The sequence below is a fragment of the Notothenia rossii genome, assembly GCF_949606895.1.
Source record: "Notothenia rossii genome assembly, chromosome: 8".
In the NCBI taxonomy this organism is placed as follows: Eukaryota; Metazoa; Chordata; class Actinopteri; order Perciformes; family Nototheniidae; genus Notothenia; species Notothenia rossii.
This window is the reverse complement of record NC_136906.1, coordinates 57,205,989-57,228,016: the sequence shown is the minus strand read 5'-3', so window position 1 is coordinate 57,228,016 and position 22,028 is coordinate 57,205,989. Positions and strand designations below refer to the sequence as shown.

General features: G+C 42.2%; 1 protein-coding gene and 1 long non-coding RNA gene across 3 annotated transcripts; one reads left to right on the top strand and one right to left on the bottom strand.

The window, feature by feature from the left end:
• Positions 1 to 5,252: 5,252 nt before the first annotated feature.
• LOC307014025 (alpha-1-antiproteinase F-like) lies at positions 5,253 to 9,033 on the bottom strand (the record flags this gene model as incomplete). Of its 2 annotated transcripts, none has more annotated exons than XM_079641673.1 (4): positions 5,253 to 5,572; positions 5,778 to 5,922; positions 7,014 to 7,281; positions 8,256 to 9,033. In XM_079641673.1, the coding sequence occupies 4 exons, from the start codon at positions 9,031 to 9,033 to the stop codon at positions 5,450 to 5,452; spliced, it is 1,314 nt and encodes a 437-aa protein (XP_079497799.1). In that variant the 3' UTR covers positions 5,253 to 5,449. The 2 variants fall into 2 exon arrangements, with proteins under 2 accessions (XP_079497799.1, XP_079497800.1); XM_079641674.1 differs by lacking the exon at positions 5,253 to 5,572 and adding an exon at positions 6,013 to 6,072 and having other exon boundaries at positions 5,792 to 5,922.
• LOC307014026 lies at positions 8,698 to 9,891 on the top strand. Its single transcript, XR_013801139.1, has 2 exons — positions 8,698 to 8,838; positions 8,914 to 9,891. It is a non-coding gene; the product is annotated as an uncharacterized lncRNA (long non-coding RNA).
• The last annotated feature ends 12,137 nt before the right edge of the window (positions 9,892 to 22,028 follow it).

Genomic DNA, 22,028 nt, shown 5'->3' with positions numbered 1-22,028 from the left:
AGTTTAGTGCAGGATGTACAAAGATATTAATAGGAGGAGGTGCAAAACAGAAAAACTATCATAACCTTTATTTAAACATTAAATAATACTTTAGATTAAGGTATTCTTTTAAATAAGAAACAAGCTTTGGGGGTATCTACAGATAAATATTAAGCCTGACAAAGTACTTAACGCCTAATATATTGCTTTCCTGCAACGTTTACTATGTTGAAGCACTTATTTTAACTGATATTATACATATGAATTATACTCTTATGTATGTAGATAGTATAAGAAATGTGCAGAATATGACAGTTTAATGGCGGCGGTATACACATATATTGATATATGTCTTGTAATGCACTGTTGAGGAACCTGTTACCCGAGATTTTCATTCATTGCATACACCGTAGTTGTGTATATATGTTAAACCTTTGAAAATCTTGAAAGGGATGTGCAAAATAGCCATTATACAGTTTTTAATTAACTATTAGTAGAGAATAACAAGTCATGAATATACTTTATTTCTCGTTTCCATTCATGTCAATTGCAGATAAATATTTAGTCTTCTCAAGCACCAACTATCAAATATCTCTCCTGATTGTTGGCACTTGACAATCACCTCCCCTGAATTTTACTCAGGTGTAACTAAAGTCTGATTTAAGGGTTGTTTATATTTCACATCATTAATCAGAATCTGCAAAGTAATTCAATTAAGTGTAGTGGAGTAAAAATACCAGATTAACCTCTGAATTGTAGTGGAGTAGAATTACAAAGTAACAATGAGCTGTCATGTGGGTATATATTAATGCTGCGCATTATGGACACAAGCAATTTTCACCCATTTATTAATTATATGTTTTACATTTGATAACACCAATGTCATGGCAACTTCTAATTGTGGGAAAAACGAAAACGTTCAGTAGAGACGTCCCATAGAACATTTTGCGAAACACAATAGCCAGCATGTGTAGTTCTGGGGGGGCGTTCGATTCCAGTTTTGGATAGTCTGGCGTGGTTTCGTTCCATTTCAAACTGCTGTTTGACGCTAGGCGTAACCTTGGCGCACTGCCACTCCAACATCCAATCCCAGAGTTTGAAGATTAATCACGGGGACTGTAGTCCTAAACGATAGCTGGGGATTATGGGTAGTGTAGTGTCTTCGGCCATCCTAAACTCCTAGAGGCCTACGTCTGTTTCCGGTTATTTTTATTTTGAAATTCAGTTCCTGACGGACGCCAAAAGATCCCGAGATTAGGGAACTAAACAAATAAACAAAAACAAGGATAATTGTGTGTTATTGGTGAATAAATAACAGTGTGTTATTTTGAAAAGAATAAGAAATTAGAAGGAAAAAAAGATTTTAAAAATACAGATTTTAGTATTCTGAGGGTCTGAGCCCCATTTATTTTCCTCACAGACGGCAGCAAAAGTCCGAAATTATACGATTTAAAAATAAAAGGAATAATTGTGGCTTGATATTGAGTAAGAACATGTTTTTATGAACCACCCAGCTTCCGGTCTTCCTATAACACGTAATGCCGTGAGACTACCAATAGAAATACATTGCTTTTAAAATCGTGCTGTGCAACACGAAAAAAAAGGGGGAAATCGTGTTGGTGAACACAAATCAATAGATAAAAAATCGTGTTGGTGAACACGAAATGCCATGAGACTGGGTTGGTATGTGTGTGGTACAGTGTGTAGGTGTGTGTGTTGTACAATGCGTAGACGCGGCGGACAGACGGGTCTCAGTTGGTTTGGTGTCCTATGCTTATTTTTAATACTTGTAAATACAACTTTTGGCCCGTAATTTCAATTTCCCATTTCAGCGACCAGGAGAGAGGGGGGGGGGGGGGGGGGGGGGGGGGGGGATATATATCCAGTCTCTGATTGTGTTACGTTATTATGAGAGTGCTCTCATACTCGTTTGATTCTGAAATTGTACATATTTATATAAATATATGTGTGTGTTTATGTCCGCATCTGTTGACTGTTATTGTCTCATTATACCGCACTGTCAATGAATTAAAAGTAAATATATAAGTCGCCATGAACACATCTGTCCATCAGACAGAGAGCTGCTGTGCCTCCTGTCATCATTGATGGACGTCTCTTTAAAATGACCGCTCAGAGGAGAGGAGTTCTCATTTCTCTACCCGCCTGCTGCTTCCGCTCCTCTCTCCTCGATTCCCGTCCTCAGTCCTCCGCTCGCATCTCCTGTGGGCGGGACTAAGTATCGAGGATAGGAGTCGAGGAAAGGAGTCGAGGAGGGGAAATTAGAGTATTGAGAAACCTCTATTGTGGCCCCTGAGCCAAAAGGTTTGCCCACCCCTGATCTACACTGATGCAACACAACTCACTCAGCACATGTAATGATCCACTGGTGAGATAATAGGCTATTTAACCCAATCTCACGGCATTTCGTGTTATAGTCACGACATTTAATCTATTGATTCGTGTTCACCAACACGATTTTTCCCTTTTTTTCGTGTCACAGAGAACGATTTTAAAAGCAACGTATTTCTATTGGTAGTATGTTTCGTGCCTGCAGCACGTCTTTTTGTCCGTTCGGCTATTGGAAGACCGGAAACTGTGGTGTTCATAAAAACATGTTCTTACTCAATATTAAGCCACGATTATTATTTTTATTTGAAATTGTATAATGTCTGACTTTTTTTGTCGTCTGTGAGGAAAAGAAATGGGGCTCAGAGCCTCAGAATACTGAAATCTGTATTTTTTTAAATATTTTTTTCTTTCTAATTTGTTATTCTTTTCTAAATAACACACTGTTATTTACTCACCAATAACACACGATTATCCTTGTTTTTATTTATTTGTTTAATTCCATAATCTCTGGCGTACGTCAGGAACTGAATTTAGCATCATTGCGATACACAAGAGGTTTCTCGTGTTGGCGAACACGAATCAATAGAATACATGTCGTGACTATAACACGAAATGCCGTGAGACTGGGTTGGGCTATTTGCAAAAATGGGTGTTATAATGTACTTCTTTGCATCTTAAGCATATTATTGATCAATATTTCTGTAAACTTTATGTGGCTTAGTGCCAACCCACAAAACAACACAATAACTTAATCACATCAATGTTCATGTCTGACCTGCACAAATACTTATACTCAAATATTAGACTAGGGAGGTCCCACAATTTGGTACAATTTGCCCTCGAGGTAATTTATAAACACACGCAAAAAAATAAAAATAAATGAGAAATCTAGATCGCAAAAAATTAAACAAGCGAGTGCCTGTTTTTCCTGGCCAAGGTCAGGGTCCTTGAACACAACAAGAGCCTAACGTGTCAACACGTGGTATATGTCTCGTCTGACAGGGGTGCAGTTCTGACGGAGAGCACCAGAACGTGCTCCGGCACTTCCAAGCAGTACCTATAAGGAGCCGTACACATGCCGCAGTTTGTGCGTGCCTGTGTCTTTAGTTGAAAGCCCAGTGGCGATCTGTTCATACTGTCATACTGATCTTACAGTCAATAACTTTGTTCTTATTAGCATCTGGTAGCTAGCTATGCTAACGAATAGAAGAAGCTTTTTCTCCAACCAGTGAGGTAAAGGCACATCTTTATATGATCATTATAGTTATAAAAAATAAGAGAATAAAGTAAACAGGTATAAAATACTATATGACAATAAAAAAAGTTGTTATTAATAAACAAGAATACAGTTTGAAAGGGGAGTGATTTGTAAAATATCCATAAAGAAAAAATAAATCTGCTTACAGTTGTGTTTCATATGGATGTTGAGAGATGTATCCATAGATCTCTTCATGTTGCTCTCAAAGTGCACCAGATTGATGCTTATAACTTCAATATTTAAAAAAAAATCTTCCCGGGGAGCATGCCCCCCCCCCCCCCCCCCCCCCCCCCCCCATCCACTTAAATCATGTCCACTTGGATAGGAAACTAAATACTTTTGCACACATCTTGTGTCCATATCTTTCTGTTTTGGGGGTGATGCCACACCGTGCACGTGCATGCATGCACGAGTCATGGTGAGATATCTGATTAAGAGGTTGCTTTTTCTTTGCAAAGCATGAAAGAAAGAAGAAATTAATGGGCTGTGATTTTAGTATCTTTAAGCAGAGGTCAATAATTTGTACGGCCCTCGGAGGATGTTGAAAAAATTGAAATGGCCCTTGAGAGGAAAAAGGTTCCCCACCCCTGATTTAGAGGGAAACATGTATTCTACTTACGTTCTACAGTTGTGGCATTAAACACCTGGTTATTTTGGAACATTGTAACAAAAATGCAAAATAACTACTTTGTTTGGTATTAGTAAATCATCATGGTCTGGCTTTAATGTTTTTACAGAGGACACAAACACCATTTTGTTTTCCGATACAACATATGTTGCCATAAAAAAGTGAATGACAATGCAGTTTAGTTTTACGGGAATATTATTTTTAGGAGACCAGGCTGGGATTTTTTACCTCAATACTGATTCGACTCCCATAATATGTAGCAAGACAAACCTAATCTGACAAATGTTGATTAAATATGTCTCTGAAAGGCCATATTACTCTAAAGTTGACAATAAAGAAAGTTCAGCTTTGGACTTCTCTCATTTAGACCCTTTTTTCGTCTATTGAGGCCTGGTTGTTTCAGAGTTAGGGTTTGGGTAAGAGTCCTTTTTATTTGCTGCTAAAAAAGTGAAGCACTTCCCCTCTGGGGACCCATAATCTCTTGCTATTTGCTCATAAACCTGGACTTTTCAAGGAGTCCGTTGGACCCTTCTTGATGAATCGGCTGACATTTATGTTACTTGTGATAGATCTGTTGTCCTATTCATCAAACTATGCTCTATTCATCATTTTCTCAATGAACTCAATATCATCTCTACAAGGCTGTCTGATGCTCAGGTAAAAAATAACGAATGTCTCGAAGCTACTAAACCCTACTGCAGTGTGAATGTGTAATGCTATTGTTTATGATTTTTGTCTGTGTTTGCGAATAAGCCTGGATATTCTTGCAAAGCAATTTCCTGTAATTGCATAAGGGTGATAAAGAGATGTTAAAGGATGAAATGGGTTGAACAAAATGACAAAAGAGAAAATGCTTCTGCGATGGAGAAAAAGTGTTTTATGTGTTTTATTGCAAGAAAAGCACAGATTTAGTCACACAGATAAATGACTGCCATTTGAATGTTCTTTCATCATTTCTTGAAAATGGGGAAATAAACTGTAAATCATCCGGTAATGTTTGGCAAATTGGAAGTAAACAAAACTCTGCAACTTCAGGGAAATGATTGAAAATCCATTTATTTCCCAGAAAACTATGTCCAATTAACTATTGGAAAAAATACAAAATATGAAAAGTGAATGCAGTATTATATCAATAGAAAAGCACAAAAAGGAGAGTGTGTTGCTATGGTCTAGACTTCTGTTGGATTCGATAATTCTCCCCATTAACAGGATGAGCCCCGTGAGATCGTCATAGATTATGAGCATGAATGGTCTGTTAAAGGTGATCCTCGGGGGGACAGAGAAGTCCAGCAGTATGTCAGCCTCCCCCCGTCATCTGATTCGGTTTCTTCCACCTCCAGCATAACCTCATGAGGAGCCTGAGTAATGGCACAGAAACAGGAGTAATGAGAGAGCAGATATGAATGTGCATATTCCAGAGAAAGAGAGGGATGAGCGAATGATGTAGCTCTGTAAAGTCTGGTACACTTCTTAATGTGTAATAAGACCTCAACCAAGCACTTAGGCCTAGTTTCATGATCCATTCTGACAAAGGAAAATAGGATATTTTGGGTCTCTCTTAACTTTGACGAGTTTCAGCGTCTTCCGTGATATTCTTGCAAAATCGGCTGAGTCCGAGAAAATAGATGATACCCCAGAGTTCCTCAGGAGGCTGTCCAAATTGTAGGATTTCCTTAGATGGAACTTAGGGAAAAGGATTTCTGCCCGCCTGTGAAAACAAACACTCAATGTTTTATTGGATTTGCTCTAAGATGTCTTGTTACAACTTGTGGGACCCTTACTGCGGGCTTCTACTCACTGATGTGTGGAGAGCTGTAATCATTGCTGACTTAGAATCTCCTCAGCATCATTCATCATGCTACCCAACAACAGAAAGCAAATTACTACAGGGGAACCGTACCATGACGTGGATCAATATAATGAACACTCAAGGACAGGCAAACACCATTTGCAGAGGGCATACTGTACATGGACACACTAAAACTCAACATATTTTATCCAATGCTGCACCAATTAACCCTTAGCATAAACACATCTAAAACTAGCCTGTAATAAATACTACCTTTGTGCGGTTAATGGGTCAGTGGATAACATCTCACACTTATGTCACCACCTACAACAGTGTATCAGGGCCATTGAAAAAATGAGGAGATTACCATAAAGTTGGTGAGGGGGGTAATGTAAAAAGAATGATTAATCTCAGAGACTTTTGGAATTTCCATCTATCAAATTTATGACTGCATGATGAGAATATATATATAAGGTTTTTATTTTCCTTGTACATTTAACAGTAATCACATACAATATTAAATGTTTATTTAGCCATGATTCGGAACCTAATGTTAAGAATATTCCGTATTTCTTCTTGGATTTTTTTGTGGAAGTGTACCACTTTAATCTCTGAGAATATCCTTCTTTTTTTCCACAGAGATTAACAACAAAAAATTAGTAAATCGTTATTTTTTTCTTCTAAATGACCTCCCTTCTCAAACTACTCTTAGATAGATAGATGATAGATGTATACTTTATTGATCCCAATTTAGGAAATTATTCTTGTTACAGAAACAGCAGTGTGTTCTTTTTCATTTTACTAACACTGGCCCAATGTTAGAGGTCCTCTTGGCCATGATTTCTTACTGAATTTAATTTGATAAGAGCTTGATGCAAATTAAATAAGACTGCAAAATGGCATCATCCTTGTAGCAGCTGACACTTATGTCAATGCGTGTACAAGAATAAAAAAACAGCTTGCCATGGTTTTCCCCACATTCCTCTTCAACATTAGGACTCCCCACCTACCCCGGCTTCAGGTTGCTGAGCCAGAAGCTCATGCGGCTGTCGGAGAGGCAGTCCTCCAGCGGCTGCAGCTCGGCTTTAGGGAGCAGCAGCAACGAGGCCAGGCGCTCTGAATACTCCAGCCGCACCACTGTGGCCGAGCAGTTGGTGTCGTACAGCATCATCACCTCAGAAGAGTCGTCCCTGAACATCATGGAGACCTCCACGCTGCTGGTGGCGTTCAGCTGGAAGCTGCGTGGCAGTGTGTGGAGCCTCTCAAATGGCAGACGACCTGATTTATGTGTCATTAATAAAAAGGAACGAGTTAACGATAACATATGAAAGTGAATTAGCGTAGAAAGAAAATGCACTGCTATTAAAAAAGCTGTGTAAATTTACAACCACCAACTGTCACAAGAGAGCATCTGCTCTACATAAATAACAATGACTGATGAAGAAGCAGGTGCTCAAAATTCTGTGCAGTGGGTTATATTGCAATGACACAATGAGAACGCTTTCTAATTTTGCTGCAACTCATTTCATTTAATCTTTTCTCTGAATGTGTTTCTGTAGGTGTACGTTTTTCATTTCGAAAGTGATTCATCTGTCTGGATTTCTTTACACATTTAGGGGACACGTCAACCCCCAAATTACCATTTGTATATCAATTAAACACTCCATGTTAGAAGAATCCAAAATCGGAGAAAGGTTGTGATGAATTTAAGTAAATGGGAGCCGCGTTTGAAACAGGAGAACTTTATCCAGACAGCTGCTTAAAACTCCTACACAGGTCTTGCAGTATAATCCAAGCCTCATTTATCAAGTTGTATGCTCAAAACTTCCCAAACACATGCATTTTCAATTAAACCTTAGGAAATTATAACATTTGCGCACCTAAACAAGTAGTCTCACTCTTTCGTAGGTGCGCCATGGTACGTTCAAGTAGGGTTTCCTCCAAGTGTTTTAAAAAGTAATGTTAAAATAAAAGCGCGATTGCTTGACAGTAGTATGGGTACGACTGTATAAATGTGACTTGAATTATACTGTATGAGTTGTGTGAGAGTTGTAAACTAATAGTATACTATATTGCTGTTGTTAAACGCGGTCCCCATTTTACGCAATTCATAAAGACTTTTCTCTGCTTTTGATTATTCGTTCACGGTTAAGGAATATCTGAAAAACAAACTTTGGTGAAGAACTCATAGAGGCAAGTAATTGGTCTGAGTCATTTTAGGGATATTCCTGTTCAATGTATTGAAATACTACCTTTGAAATACACATAATTGCTAAGTTCAAGTTTATCAGAGGCTTCCAAGTCTTTCATCAACGTGTCTAAGCTGATGTTAAAGGCGGAGGGTCCAGTTTGCTGAGGCCTGGACAAAAAGCTGTCATAGTCTAGTAAAGGTTTCCCATCAACATGTAGGCTGTTCCAAAGTCTTAACTGAACGCCAGGATGAACCCCATCCTCAGTTCCATTTCTCGCCTCTAAAACATTATCTACATCGGCTCTGTCTCCAGCATCTGCCCCTCCGATGTCCCCCTCTCGTGTGGCCCCAATCCCAACTTCAGTTTTGCCTGCGGACTCTGCCCTTTGCACCCCATTGTCGCCCCCACCCTCCTGGAGAGCGAGGCTGTGTTGCAGATCTGTGAGAGCAGATATGGTGGCTTCCAAGCTCTGCTCTGTAGAGTTGGCTGCCAGCCCCAAGGCCTCCAGGGCCTGGCTCCGACTCTCGGACCCAGTCACTTGGGACAGCAGGGCCAGAGCAGATGCCAGGCCCAAGGGCGAGAACAAGATGTTGTGCTGGATCTGGACACCGGGCGTGGAGTTGGCTCTGGTGGCAAGGTCACGGTAAGGTTCAAAGGCCAAGGCTGTGTTTAGGGCTGATGTGTTGAGCTGCTCATTGATCTCCTGTTCCATTCGCAGAGGCCTGCTGAAGACTTTTTCAGACTCTGGTAGAACCGACCCATCTGCTTGGACACCCGTTAGCAATGCCATCATTGTAAAACGATACAGAACGGACATCATCGCCTCTTCTCTTGCCATCCTTCCTCGGCCCTGATTCAGAGACGCTGCAGGTTGATCTCACAAAAGACCGGCCAAACTCCAGCTTTGGGGATGTGTTGTTCTCGTGGCTTCGTACGGGGGCGGCGGTGGCGGTGTTGAAAGTATATCGATCTTTGGGGCTGAGCTTTTGACCTGTGGTTTTAGCTCCGAGCAAACAATGCTGGCATGTTTTTTTGGTTTCTTAGAATTTCAGTAGGTGTGTGCGTGTGTGTGTGTGTGTGTGTGTGTGTGTGTGTGTGTGTGTGTGTGTGTGTGTGTGTGTGTGTGTGTGTGTGTGTGTGTGTGTGTGTGTGTGTGTGTGTGTGTGTGTGTGTGTGTGTGTGTGTGTGTGTGTGTGTGTGTGTGTGTGTGTGTGAAAGAATAATTATATCTTCACAAACAGTTGATAAGCTTTAACTATCTTACAGCATACAACAATTATAAAAAATAGTATACATTCTAAGTCTCAAGAGACACACTGAGAGTGTGCAAAATGTCAAAATCCTCATTAAATATCATCTTAAACTCACCAGTCAATACTGTTTCTTATTAAACAGCAGGTCATGTGGGATACTCAGCAATCCACAAAACGCTACATGATGCTCCAACGCCACCGTGTGGTTGATAAAGTCAACTGGAATTGAAAGTATTTCTGCCACAAAGAAAAGCATTTTTTATATGCAAGAAAACAACTCTCCAACCATGTGTAGTAAGACCAAGCAGCTGACAAAATATGTAATAATGGGGAATACAGCATTATGTGTTTTCATATTTTAATTGGGAGCAAAAAGCAATTACAATCATTAAATATTGCCCTAAGGGGAAAAATGTGAGACACAAATAAATACTTGAACCAGCTCTAAGTGTCTCCTTGTGCGGCTTGGAAATTGTGCTAATAAGAATACTGTATGTAAACATCTCTTTTTCGTCCATATGCTTTTCAAGAACATCCTGGCTTATTCGCCAACACAAAAAGAAAACTCATTAAAGAAAGTTATGTGCAGTAGAGTTTAGTAGCTCCGAGAGTTGAGGATATCAAGAAATACAAAGAAACCCGTTTCCTAACCCTAACTCCAAATTAATGGAGTAGCTCATGAAAAATAAGATGTGTCAGGTTTAGAGACTACACCTCTTAGTGACAGATTTTATCAACTTTTATCAGATTTGATTTGGTAGAATTGGTAGATGGGTCAATGACGTTTATTGATTTTCAACAGTCCATTTTTAAAATGCAAAAATTAAGAATATCTTTTAACATTTTTATAACATTCAGAATGTTGAGCACGCATAAATCCATATAACAAATAATATTTAAGTGATTTTAAGTGTTTTTTCTTCTAGATGAAACGGCTGCGTCCTTATAAAAAGTCATGTAACAAATAAATTACAACTAACTATTTTTACAACATGTCAGTATTTTTTAGAGTTTAGAAACAAGGAATTTGCATTCTTTTAGAGATTTTGTTAAAAGTAATCTTATATTTTGGTTAAATAATGTCAAAATTATCATTTTAAATGAAGTTGATGGGATTATTTTTTCCTGTAAATAAAATAAAACAGAGATAAATGTTAAAACAATACAATTCACTCAAGCATACTGTATCAGTGATCACTTTTTAATCGATAGACATTTCATACATTCTTTCTATTTAAATACAGTAAAGGCAAAAAGACGGACATGATCAGTGGTCGCTCCAAATGACATAAAGATCATACAAACAATAAATGACCATACAAAATGTTGAGTTCAAACACATGTTGTTCACAATTTGGAATAACAACATTTCAATAACATTTTTGAAATACATTTTATCTCAAACATTTAGAAAACAATACATTTAAAGCAGTACAAATGTATGACTTTTTACATAAAGCATTTCATTTAACAAAAAAAGTATGGCTTTTAGTAGGATATAACATTGTTAAAAACCATGTCTTAACAAATCATGTAATGTTTTACTTTACAGATTTAAGTGAAGTGCACAATATGAACCAACATTTAATTTGATATTATTATTACCCTTGCTTCAAATGGGTTACAGGATTGCCATATGTTCGGGCCTTTCTTCAACCCCAGGCACTATTGAACTTTACCCAATCTTGGCTGCTCAATTTAGAGAATTGTGAGGTTGCTGGCTCAGGTTCTGCGATGACAGGTTGAACATCTTTCCTATCTTAGAAAATGATGTCAAGAATTTGTGGCCACATTAATAAATTATTTTCACCTGACTGCCGCATGCAGCTAACCTGGACCTCTTCTTCCACAACCTCGAGGACCTGACCTATATAGGGAAGTTCATCATAGGTAACAATCACAAACTTTCCACTGAGGTCTTTTACACTGCCGTGTTGCCTTGGTGGATTAGGAGTGCTTACCACATCCTTAGAGTGGCTCTTGGTGTTCCTCATGTCTACCAGTTGTGGCTGGTAACATGAGCATGGCTTCATTTCCGCATGTCTGCAAAAGCATGAAACCTGCCTGTAACCTGGTGAATCTTTAAAGTGCCCTTCACTGTTGCCAATTTGCCTGGAATCAGCTCATCATATTTTTCAATGATTTCTTCGCTTATCCAATGGAAGGTAATAGCTGAGCCAGTCTTTTTTTGCTAGCATCTCATAAACATCCAGTGGAGTCTGTAGGTCGCCCCCTCTTTGGACATAAAGATCTGCATTTCTCTTAACCGCACCACCAATGCCATCTGGGGCTCCCTTTCCATGGGACTTTTCTGAGTAGTTCCATGTAACTTGTGTGAAATTACAAAGGAAGGCAACAGTGCTGAGGAGGTAAAAGTTTGCTTTGTTCCTGTACTGTGTACAGGGCCCATCACTGATTACATGTAATACTGTAATCTGGGGGCAGGTTGCCCGAAGCTCTTTCAGTATGGGCTCCAGGTGGGCCCACACTGCCCGCTCATCATGGCGGAGGCTGTCCGACAGTGTGGCATATGACTCTGTGCCATTGACTGTGCAGTGTGTAATGGGGCTTGCTTTCTGCTGCCTCCAAAATGGTAGGCCTGTATTTCAGTACTCACCTTACATGAATAGTTCTCTGAAAAATCAATGTGTAGAACTGCTTCAGTGTCAGTCAGATTTAGTTTGAGGTCACGAAACTGTTCTGTTTGGTGTATCCAATTAAATTGATGAACGGCTATATGTTCAAGCTTTTTCTGGAACAACTCTCTTAACTTCTGGATTGCCCCCGTGTATGTCTGCTTTAAAACATTTGCAAAGTTTTTCTCTCCTTTTGTTGATCTGACGCGCTCCCATTGATCCCAAGAAACTTCGCCACACTCTGTCTCAGGAATTTCTATTTCTTCAAAGCAGCAAGTGGGACATTCGCGGTCCATGCATGCTTTATTTTTACGATCACACACATCATACTCAATAGTTCTGAGATGCTGGTTGTTTTAAGCAACCCTCTAGTAGCAAGTTTGTTAACCAAGAGGCGGACATTCTCATGTTCCACACATGCACATGTTTCTCTATCTCTATTTTTTGGCTCTGTGATGTAAAAAGGCTGCCTCCTCACAAATTGTCTGTATGACATTGAGAGATGCTCTTTGACCTCTTTTTTGTACTGGGCATTGAGCTCAGTGAGGGCTTGGTTAGAGGGCTTGGTTAGAACCCTCCTTTGCATTCTCTTTTAGTTTTTCGTGATGGTGTCTTTTTTCACTTGCAACAGATGACTGTTTTCGCCTCTGGACAAAAAATGGACAACAGCTTGCTCTCTCTCAGCCGAAATGTTGGGCCCTTTGTGCTTTTCCCCCCCACTTAAGCCCACTCTCTCTTTTGCCATTAACCTCTTTCCACTCTTTCGACATTTTTCTTTAAGTCTTCTCATTTATGCAAGCTGTTTTCTAAGATGTAACACCTGCTTTTTTATTGTATTCTTCTCTTTCTAAAGTTTTTTGCAACGCCTTTCTGCAGAAGCTGTAGTAACTTTCTTCTTTTCCTCTGGTGTGGAAGATGATGGGGGATTAAAAGTTTCATTTAGGGGTATTGGGTCCACCATAGCTTGTCCTGCATTTTCTGGCTGTCCTTGTTCTACATCTGAAAAGTTCTCCATAGATGGTGGTGTAAGGTCGAGCAAAGGGTTTGCAATATTGTTCCTTTCCCTGTAAGTACTGGATGCAGCCCTCCATTTCTCTCTCTGTTTCTTTCTGTCTCTCTCTCTCTGACAGCTCACTTGCCTTAACATATGGAATCTTTCCCTGCTGTTTCCTTCTCTAGTAGCTGAAACATACATAAATAAACCAAATGTATAGCATCATACCATTTATCTATGATGAATAGCCTATTTTATCTCGGATGGTTGATAGATGACAGAGAAGATGAAAATGTTAACAAAAAAGGAAAAGCAACAACACAACATACCTTTCTCTTCTCCTTGCAAGGTACTCAGATCTTGCTGCAGGGTCAGAATTAACAAGCTGCCTATGGCAAGCGCTTTTTATTTTACTGACAGTGGCATCTGTTCAAATAGAATAAAACAGTTAAAAATAAATAAATAAATAAATATTAATTCATAATGATTACAATAATGTAATTAATTGCTCTAATTTCATGATATATTAACCATAACCCTAACAATTTTTTCAAAGATGAATAAAGTTGCATAAAAATGATTCATAATGAGTCTAAAGTAAAGTACTATAACTAAGTATATAAATCCTCAAATTAATATTAAAGCATAAAAACTGAAAATGTATGGCATATTTTAATCATAATTACCCTTCTAAAACGGTCGCACCACATGATATTTGGTCACACCAAATGATATTTGGTCGCACCATATGATATTTCCAAGTTGAGTCAAGTTTAACAGACACATATATAGCTAACTGAAGAAAGCACGCTAGCTAGCTACATGAAATCACTTTGAAATGTATGATCAACATGTAAAATTGTATAAATAACTACATATTCATTGTTTACTTGAGGTCATAAAACATTATATTCAAATGTGGCCACTACATTCTAGTCTACAAAAAAGTAATTTTTCTGCAAAATTGAGAAAGAGCTACAAACCTGCTAGCTGTGTGTGTGTGCTAGCATTGATCCCTGGCAGTTGGATGTATGATGCTACTTCCTGTCCTTCAATGCATTTCAAAATAAAAGTCCCAAAATGACAGTTCTCATTCATAACACTCCGTTCGATGTCTCACTATGGGATGTGCCTCAACGCGTATGCAAACAGAAGCATCAATTTCATTACGCCAATCCTGATTGGCTGGTGATCTTAACGTCTACGTCAGGGAATCCACCCACCCTTTAAGTAGCTTGCGCTACGTCGCAGTGTCATTCAAACACCTCTTCTCGCTTCAGAGCACATCTCGAATTTCAGTAGCCGGGCTACCTTAACGGTCCACAGACTGAACCCAAGCTGACATTCGGTCGACGGGCGCTTGCCTGTTACTTTTTGCTTTGCAGAAGAATTGAACAAATATCAACACACCAGTTAATATTGTAATCTGCCCCGCCGTTTTTTCTTTCGAAATAACGGTAAGGTTTGATTTTTTTCTTCAAACAGTAACATAATTGTTGCTAGTTTATCCCTCCGCGCCGACACCACGGCGAGCGAGGACGGACTCTTCTCTCCCTCATACCGGAGGAGACGGAGATAAGAAAGATATTACCACACCAGTTAATATTTTTTAAAGAAAAATCTACCCCGTCGTTTTTTCCTTTCGGAATAACGATAAGGTTGGATTTTTTTCGGTAACATACCTGTTACTAGCTTGTCCCTCTGCGCCTACACCCCGGCAAATGAGGATGGACCCTTCTCTCCCTCACACCAGAGGAGTCGGAGGCTCGGATGCTCGGCTCTGCGGCTGCGGGTTTAAGATCTCGGGCACGGACTCACACCAGGTCTGCTCGTCCTGCCTTGGGCTGGAACACGCCCAGGAAGCTATCGATAGCTGGATTATATGGAGGAGGATGAAGAGGATGCCTCTGAGTTCCTCTTATCCGACTCGGATGAGCACGAAGATGACATCTTCGTTTCATCTGCCCAGGCTGCCAAGCCGGAGGCGATGTCCGCTCCCCCGGGCGAAAGCACACCAGCTTCGCCCTGCCTCAGTATGGACTTGCAGGCCGTGTGCCAACGCGCTGCGACCAGGCTTGACATCCCCTGGCCTGAAGTGACCAAGGAGACCTCCAGATCTCGCTATGAGGGGAAGAACTTGCCCCAAGCAGCGAGGATGAACAGGCAGCTTCTCCCAGTCTTTCCAGAGATGCTGGACGAGGTGTCGGTCTTGTGGAGAGACCGCCCTTTCAGCAACAAGGCCCCAATCCAGGGTGCCTCCTCTTTGGACTGTGACGGCATGGAGAAGTTCGGCCTGCTCCGCATGCCGCCCATGGAGCCGCTGGTGGCAGCTCACCTGCAACCGCGGCTGGCTTCGGCACCCAGCAGGAACCCCATGCTACCGGCAAAGGCAGACCGCTTCCAGTCAGCAATGACCGAACGAGCCTATAAAGCTGCAACTTTGTCCGCCAGGGCGCTCAACGTCTCCTCGCTGCTGACCGCCTACCAGGTTGAGCTCTGCGAGGACATGACGAACAAACCTGAGCCTGCCGTGTGGGACGAAATCGCAGCGATCACGGACATTTGCCTCCGTGTGCAGCGCTGTACAGTCCAAGCCACGGGCAAAGCACTGGGGATAATGGTGGTACAGGAGAGAGCCAGGTGGCTTAACCTGACGAACCTTCCAGACCGGGAAAAAGAGGACGTCTTGGACATGCCTATTGTTCCCGAGGGAATATTTGGCTCCGCTCTAGCTTCGATGCAGCAGCGGTGTGAATCCAAAAAGAAGGAGGATGAGGCTCTCCAGCTTTGTCTTCCCCGAAGGGTCCAGCCGCCGCCTTCAATGGCCCCGCGGCAGTCCTTCGCTCAGGCTGCCTCACGTCCTGCCCGTTTCAAGATCCCGAAACAGCAGAGGCCACAGCCAGCCCCGGGTCTCCAGCCCAGACACGAGGCGAGGATGAGCTGGCCAAGAAAGTCTCCGGTTCCGGCAGCAGCCGCTCAGGCACAGCCGGTCCGGACTTTCAGCCACCAGACGAGGAAGAAGAAAAGGGCGGCCTGACAGCCTCCTCTCCTCTCATCGATAAAAGAGCTGGAAGTTCCCTGTTCTCCAGCTCCAGAAAACGTTCCAGTGTTAGATGCTCATGTGTTTCCGGAGTGCAACCATGCCCCCATCTTCCCGCCGCCTCAAGTGATGTCAGACCGTCATCCTCAAGTTCACGCCATGAGGGAAATGGACTTAACATCAAAGACAGCAAGCTCCGCTGCTCGTTTAAGTCACACAAACACATGTCATCACTATTGTTTCTTAATAAATCATTTTCCACTGTCGTTTCCAGGCTTAAAGCCAAGGGCGCAGTCAATAAAAATGAAAAGAAAAACAATAAAAACAATAAACAGTCTGACGTCTACCCCCCTTCTAAGAGTGGCTGCTGCCTCTCTCAGAAGGCGGACGATGGACGGGGCTGTGAAGTTATCACCACCACGCGCATGCGCAGTGTCGACCGGGGTTGTCAACCTGGGGTACCACCGTGTTCAGACACTAGAGGGCCCCATAACACAACAAATAAAGACACAGAGGGCAGATGACAGGGATGTGACATCTCCACTCGCTTTGAGAAGGGAAAAGTGGGGGATGCTCACAGATTCTGCTTGGGTTTTCAAGACAATAGCACGGGGTTACAGACTCCAATTCGCTGTCACCCCCCCTCACTTTTCGGGCATTCTGCATTCGCAAGCCAGGGGAGAGTCAGCCAATATTCTGGAGCAAGAGATTCTCTCGCTACTAGAAAAGAAGGCTATATCTATAATACCCTCCGAACAGAGTCAGAGCGGCTTTTATTCCAAGTATTTCCTCGTTCCCAAATGGGGAGGGAACGGAATTCGGCCTATACTAGATTTGAGGGCTCTGAACAAATATCTCAAAAGATACAAATTCAGAATGCTCACTCACACATCTCTGTTGTGTCTCGTGCACCAAAACGATTGGTTCACATCAGTCGACCTGAAAGACGCGTATTTCCACATCCCAGTATATTATCCACATAGGAAATATCTGAGGTTCGCCTTTCAGGGTGTCTGTTACGAGTACAGAGTACTTCCCTTTGGTCTGTCTCTCAGCCCACGAGTGATTGTACGGTGTACGGAAGCCGCGATAGCCCCGTTAAGACAACAGGGTATTCGCCTGGCAACTTATCTGGACGATTGGCTCCTTCTCGCACAATCGGAGCAAGAGGCTATTACGCAGACGAATGTCCTCGTAAAACACCTGCTCGACCTGGGTTTCATAATAAACACAGAAAAGAGCATGTTGTCCCCAGCCCAGACTGTACTCTTCCTGGGCCTACGCCTGAATTTGGTGCCCTTTACAGCCCGCCTGTCAGCAGAGAGAGTGAAAGCCTTCAGGGCTTGCCTCGCTCATTTCCAGCCACGCAAATATGTTCTCTTCAGATCATGTCTGCGGTTACTGGGGCTCGTGGCGTCAGCCATCCTGATGGTACGACTGGGATGCTTACACATGAGGGAGTTTCAGCGCTGGGTAGCTGCCCTCAGACTAAACCCTGTGCGTCATGGCGCGCGGAGAGTGATGGTCACTATGAAATGCGTAATGGCACTGCACCACTGGCTGCACCCGACTTTTCTAGTCCGGGGCGTGCCTATGGGTGCTGTCCTATCGCGGAAGGTGGTCACCACAGACGCATGTCTGACGGGCTGGGGGGGTATATACGAAGGTCGACCTGTGAGGGGTCTCTGGAGCAGAGACCTCCAACGGTCACACATAAATTATCTGGAGCGGTGTTCCTCACCCTGAAACGCTTTCTGCCTTTTCTCAGAGGACATCATGTCCTCTTGAGGACAGACAACACGACCACAATATCGTATATAAACCGCCAAGGGGGTTTGCGTTCTCTCCAGTTACACATGCTGGCACGCAAACTGATCTTATGGAGCTGCGGACGTCTCCTCTCTCTAAGAGCGACGCACGTACCAGGAGTGATGAACCTCGGGGCAGATCTGCTGTCCTGGCTCTGATACCCCCAACTCTGGCCAGAGTGAGAGAACAACGCCACACACTGATCCTAATAGCTCCACACTGGCCTGCAATCAGGGCCGCCCCTCCCTACAGGCCAATCACGCAGGCTGGAGCCCCGCCTTGCGCAGGGGGCCCCGCCCAGAGGGCCTCAGCTGCTGTGAGCAGTTCTCCGCTCAGTTCCCCGCGCACCCCCCGCGAGAGTGAGAGAGAGGTGACAAGGGGAGCACGTCTGTAACCCGACACCGTTGCAATGAATCGACATCTAACCAATCACGGCTTTGATACGACTAGTGCAGGTAAAGAGATGTCGGTGAAAAGACAGTGTCAGTCCGGCGCAAGCAAGAGGGAAACAAAACAAAACATGAAGAAACTAGAGCATCACTCGAAGGTGGGTTATTGTATGAGTCAAATGTACAACTTGCGAATGTTGTATAAGTCAAATTGCCGATTGCCATATTAAAACATTAGCTGCAATTCACGACATGAAGAAGGCAGTCTCTGCATAGCATATAGGCCAGTGACCAACAACTGGCGGGCCGCGGGCCACATCCGGCCCGCCAGACATTCTCATCCGGCCCGCACGACGGGGGTTAATGTGGCATTGGCGGAGTGGTTACTGCGTTCGCCCCCCACCCATTTTTTTTTTACCACGTCTCGTGAGTAAGGTGCAGTACCGGAGTCCAACAGAGAGGCAGCAGCTGCGGGACAGTAGACTGCGTACTGCGAAACCTTCCCTGCCTTGAAGAAGAAGTGATCCTTCGTTGTGAAGAGTCTGCTTTGTGCGCTCCGCACCACAGCAGTTGCCCCGCTGCGACAGAGTCCAACAGAGAGGCAAGAGCTGCGGGACAGTAGCCTAGAAGCAGGGTTGGGTTGTAACGGAATACATGTAATGGCGTTACGTAATCAGAATACAAAAATCAAGTAGGCTAACTGTATTCAGCTGGCGTTGCATTTGATAAACGAGTAATCTGATTACAGTTACTTTCGTAAACCTGAAGTGAATACATTTTGGAATAGGCCTACTTATTGGAATTATTGGTGGAAAAGATTCCTCACAAAATGTAATATTCATTACCGGCAGAACTGTGTGCACACTGCACAGCGCTGCAGCATGTCTGTGAGCGAGAGAGATATGCAGCGTGTCTGTGAGGCCCCGCCCCTGCACGCAGATGAGAGACAGAGAGATCTCTTTTAAAATATATTGAAAGTTAGAAACGGAGATGGTTAGATAAAATGTGCAAGATAACGTTTATGTAGCTTTTATTTCTTGTCGAAATGATGACATTTCATAACGGGATCAAAGTGAATGGCCTGCTGCTGCTGAATGCATGTTGAATGCTGAATGCAAGTTTTAAAAGTGATTACATCGTTTCAGATAATAAATAATAATGATAATTCATTCTATTTAGGGGCGCCTTTCAAAGCAACCAAGGACACCTTACAATTCATAACATATTCCAAGGAAAGGTTTTAAGTAGGGATGTCCCGATCACCTTTTTTTGCTCCCGATCCGATTCCGATCATTTGATTTTGACAATTTGCCAATACCGATTTTTCCCGATCCGATCTTTATGCAATGCTTTAAGAGAAAAAAAAAGAAAAAAAGCATTCAAGTTGTCCCTTAAGATTATTTTTTTAATTTAAATTGGATATTCTATCCAACATGGATATAGCTTCTTTTTTTCACAGCAGCATTGGATCAGTTCAGTTGTGCAGCATTGGATCAAAACAAAATAAAGCTTATCAGTACTTGTTAGCTTACTGCTACAATTAGACACTGCCCCCTGCCCATTCTGTTGCCAGATTTGAGAGAAATAAGCAACCAGGTCTATGAAAACAAGCCCCAAAGAAGCAACACATACATGATGTTGTGTCATTTGAAACCAAAACTAAGGCCTCAGGATGACTTTAAGACTTGAACATGGTCATTTTTGTTTTGTAACATTGAATACAACATTTAAAGAAAGTATTTATAAAAATAAATAAATAAAATCCCGATCCCCGATTTTTTTCCTCCCGGTTCCGATCTTTTGAAAATCACGTGATCGGCTCCGATCCCCGATCACGTGATCGGATCGGGACATCTCTAGTTTTACAAAGAATGCAGTCCGTTGTGTTTTATGTGGGGTGCAGGTGAGAGGGAGCTGTCCAGAATGACACCAATATGTTGTGTTTGAGTTCTTGATAAGCCATTAAAACAGTAATACAAGTGTCTCCTGTGCACCAAAACATACCCATCTGTTATGGAAAAATAAAGTATTCCAAAAGTAGTCTAAAAGTAATCTGAATATGTTACTTTTTTAAGACACGTAACTGTAACTGTATTCTGATTACTTTCAGAGCATGTATTCAGTAATCAGTAACTGATCACATTTACAAAGTAACCCTCCCAACCCTGCCTAGAAGTGATCCTTCCCCCCCCCCCCCAGGACAACAACTTCAACATTTTGGGCTGTATAAAAATCGCTGACCCTCAAAAGTGTCGATTGGATACATTTTGGCCCTTGGACAAATGTAGTTGGTGATCCCTGATATAGGCTAATGGAGATGCAGTTATTTCCAGCATTCTTTATTTATCATTCATTCAAGTATGTTATGCCTTTTATCTGCTAATGTACAGGAGGAAGAGTGATAAACTGTCTGTCTAGTTGGCTTACATAACAGTTAAAGTTTACAGCCTAAAAAACATGGAGCATTTTTTCCCCTTTTATTCATTTGTATGTCAATTTGCACATTTCATGGTGATGCAGCCTCTCCCCTTAACTCCTAACAGTCATCCTCATGTCAACCACAACACAGAGAAATACTGATAGAAATGTGTGAGTAGTTGTTGATACATTGCTGACAGAGGGAATTACATTTGAATACAGATTTAAGAAATATCAGTTTTTGAGCATGTAATAAGCATGTTTTGTCTTGACTATACTACAACTATATTATAATAAAAATAATATAGTATTTATATTATTTAATTGATTATGATTATTAGTAGAAGTAGTTTATTTGCATTAATTATATTTTAATCTTTTTGAGGCTAGTATTTGGCAGGAAATGCAGACGTATTCACTAAACGCATACTGAACGACATACATGCATATTTACCATTTACCTCACTGCATATTTGCAAAGTAGCCTACTTTGTTACCAAAAAAAAATGTTTCACTCCTGTCGGTTGGGGGGGGGGGGGCCCTCATCTCACAAAAGGTGTTTGAGGAGTGGCGCCTTCAAAAGGGACACATCTCTTTTCAATGTCCTGTCGGGGTGATTCTGTCATTTCTACAGGACCTGATTGATAAACACAGAGCTTTTTCTACGATCAAAGTGTACCTGGCTGCTATTGCTGCATGCCATGTGGGCATCCCTTGGTCTGCCGTTTTATGAAAGGGGCTAGCAGGCTCCTCCCTGTTTCCAGGTCACTGGTGCCCTTATGGGACTTGGCAGTTGTTTTAGATGGGCTCACTCGACCTCCATTTGAACCCCTGGAAGAAGCTGACATGAAACACCTGTCACTGAAGACAGTGTTGTTACTGGCTCTGGCATCTGCCAAGCGAGTCAGTGACATTCATGCACTCTCTGTACATCCTTCATGCACTCAGTTTGCCCCGGGGCAAACGAGAGTGTTGCTGAAGCCCAACCCTGCCTTTGTACCTAAGGTGGTTGGCTCATGTACCTCCATTGACATTGAGGCATTTCCTCCGCCACTGTGTTCCTCTGAGGAACAGCAGCCGAATTGGCTGTGCCCAGTCCGTGCTTTACCCACCTATATGGACAGGTCAAAAGAGTTTCGATGCAATGACCAACTCTTTGTATCCTGGGCTAACCCTCATAAGGGCAAGCCCGTCACCTGGCAACGGCTCTCCCACTGGATTGTGGAAGCGATTGCTCTGGCTTATACGAGTCAGGGTTTGCAGGCACCAACGGGCCTGCGTGCTCATTCTACTC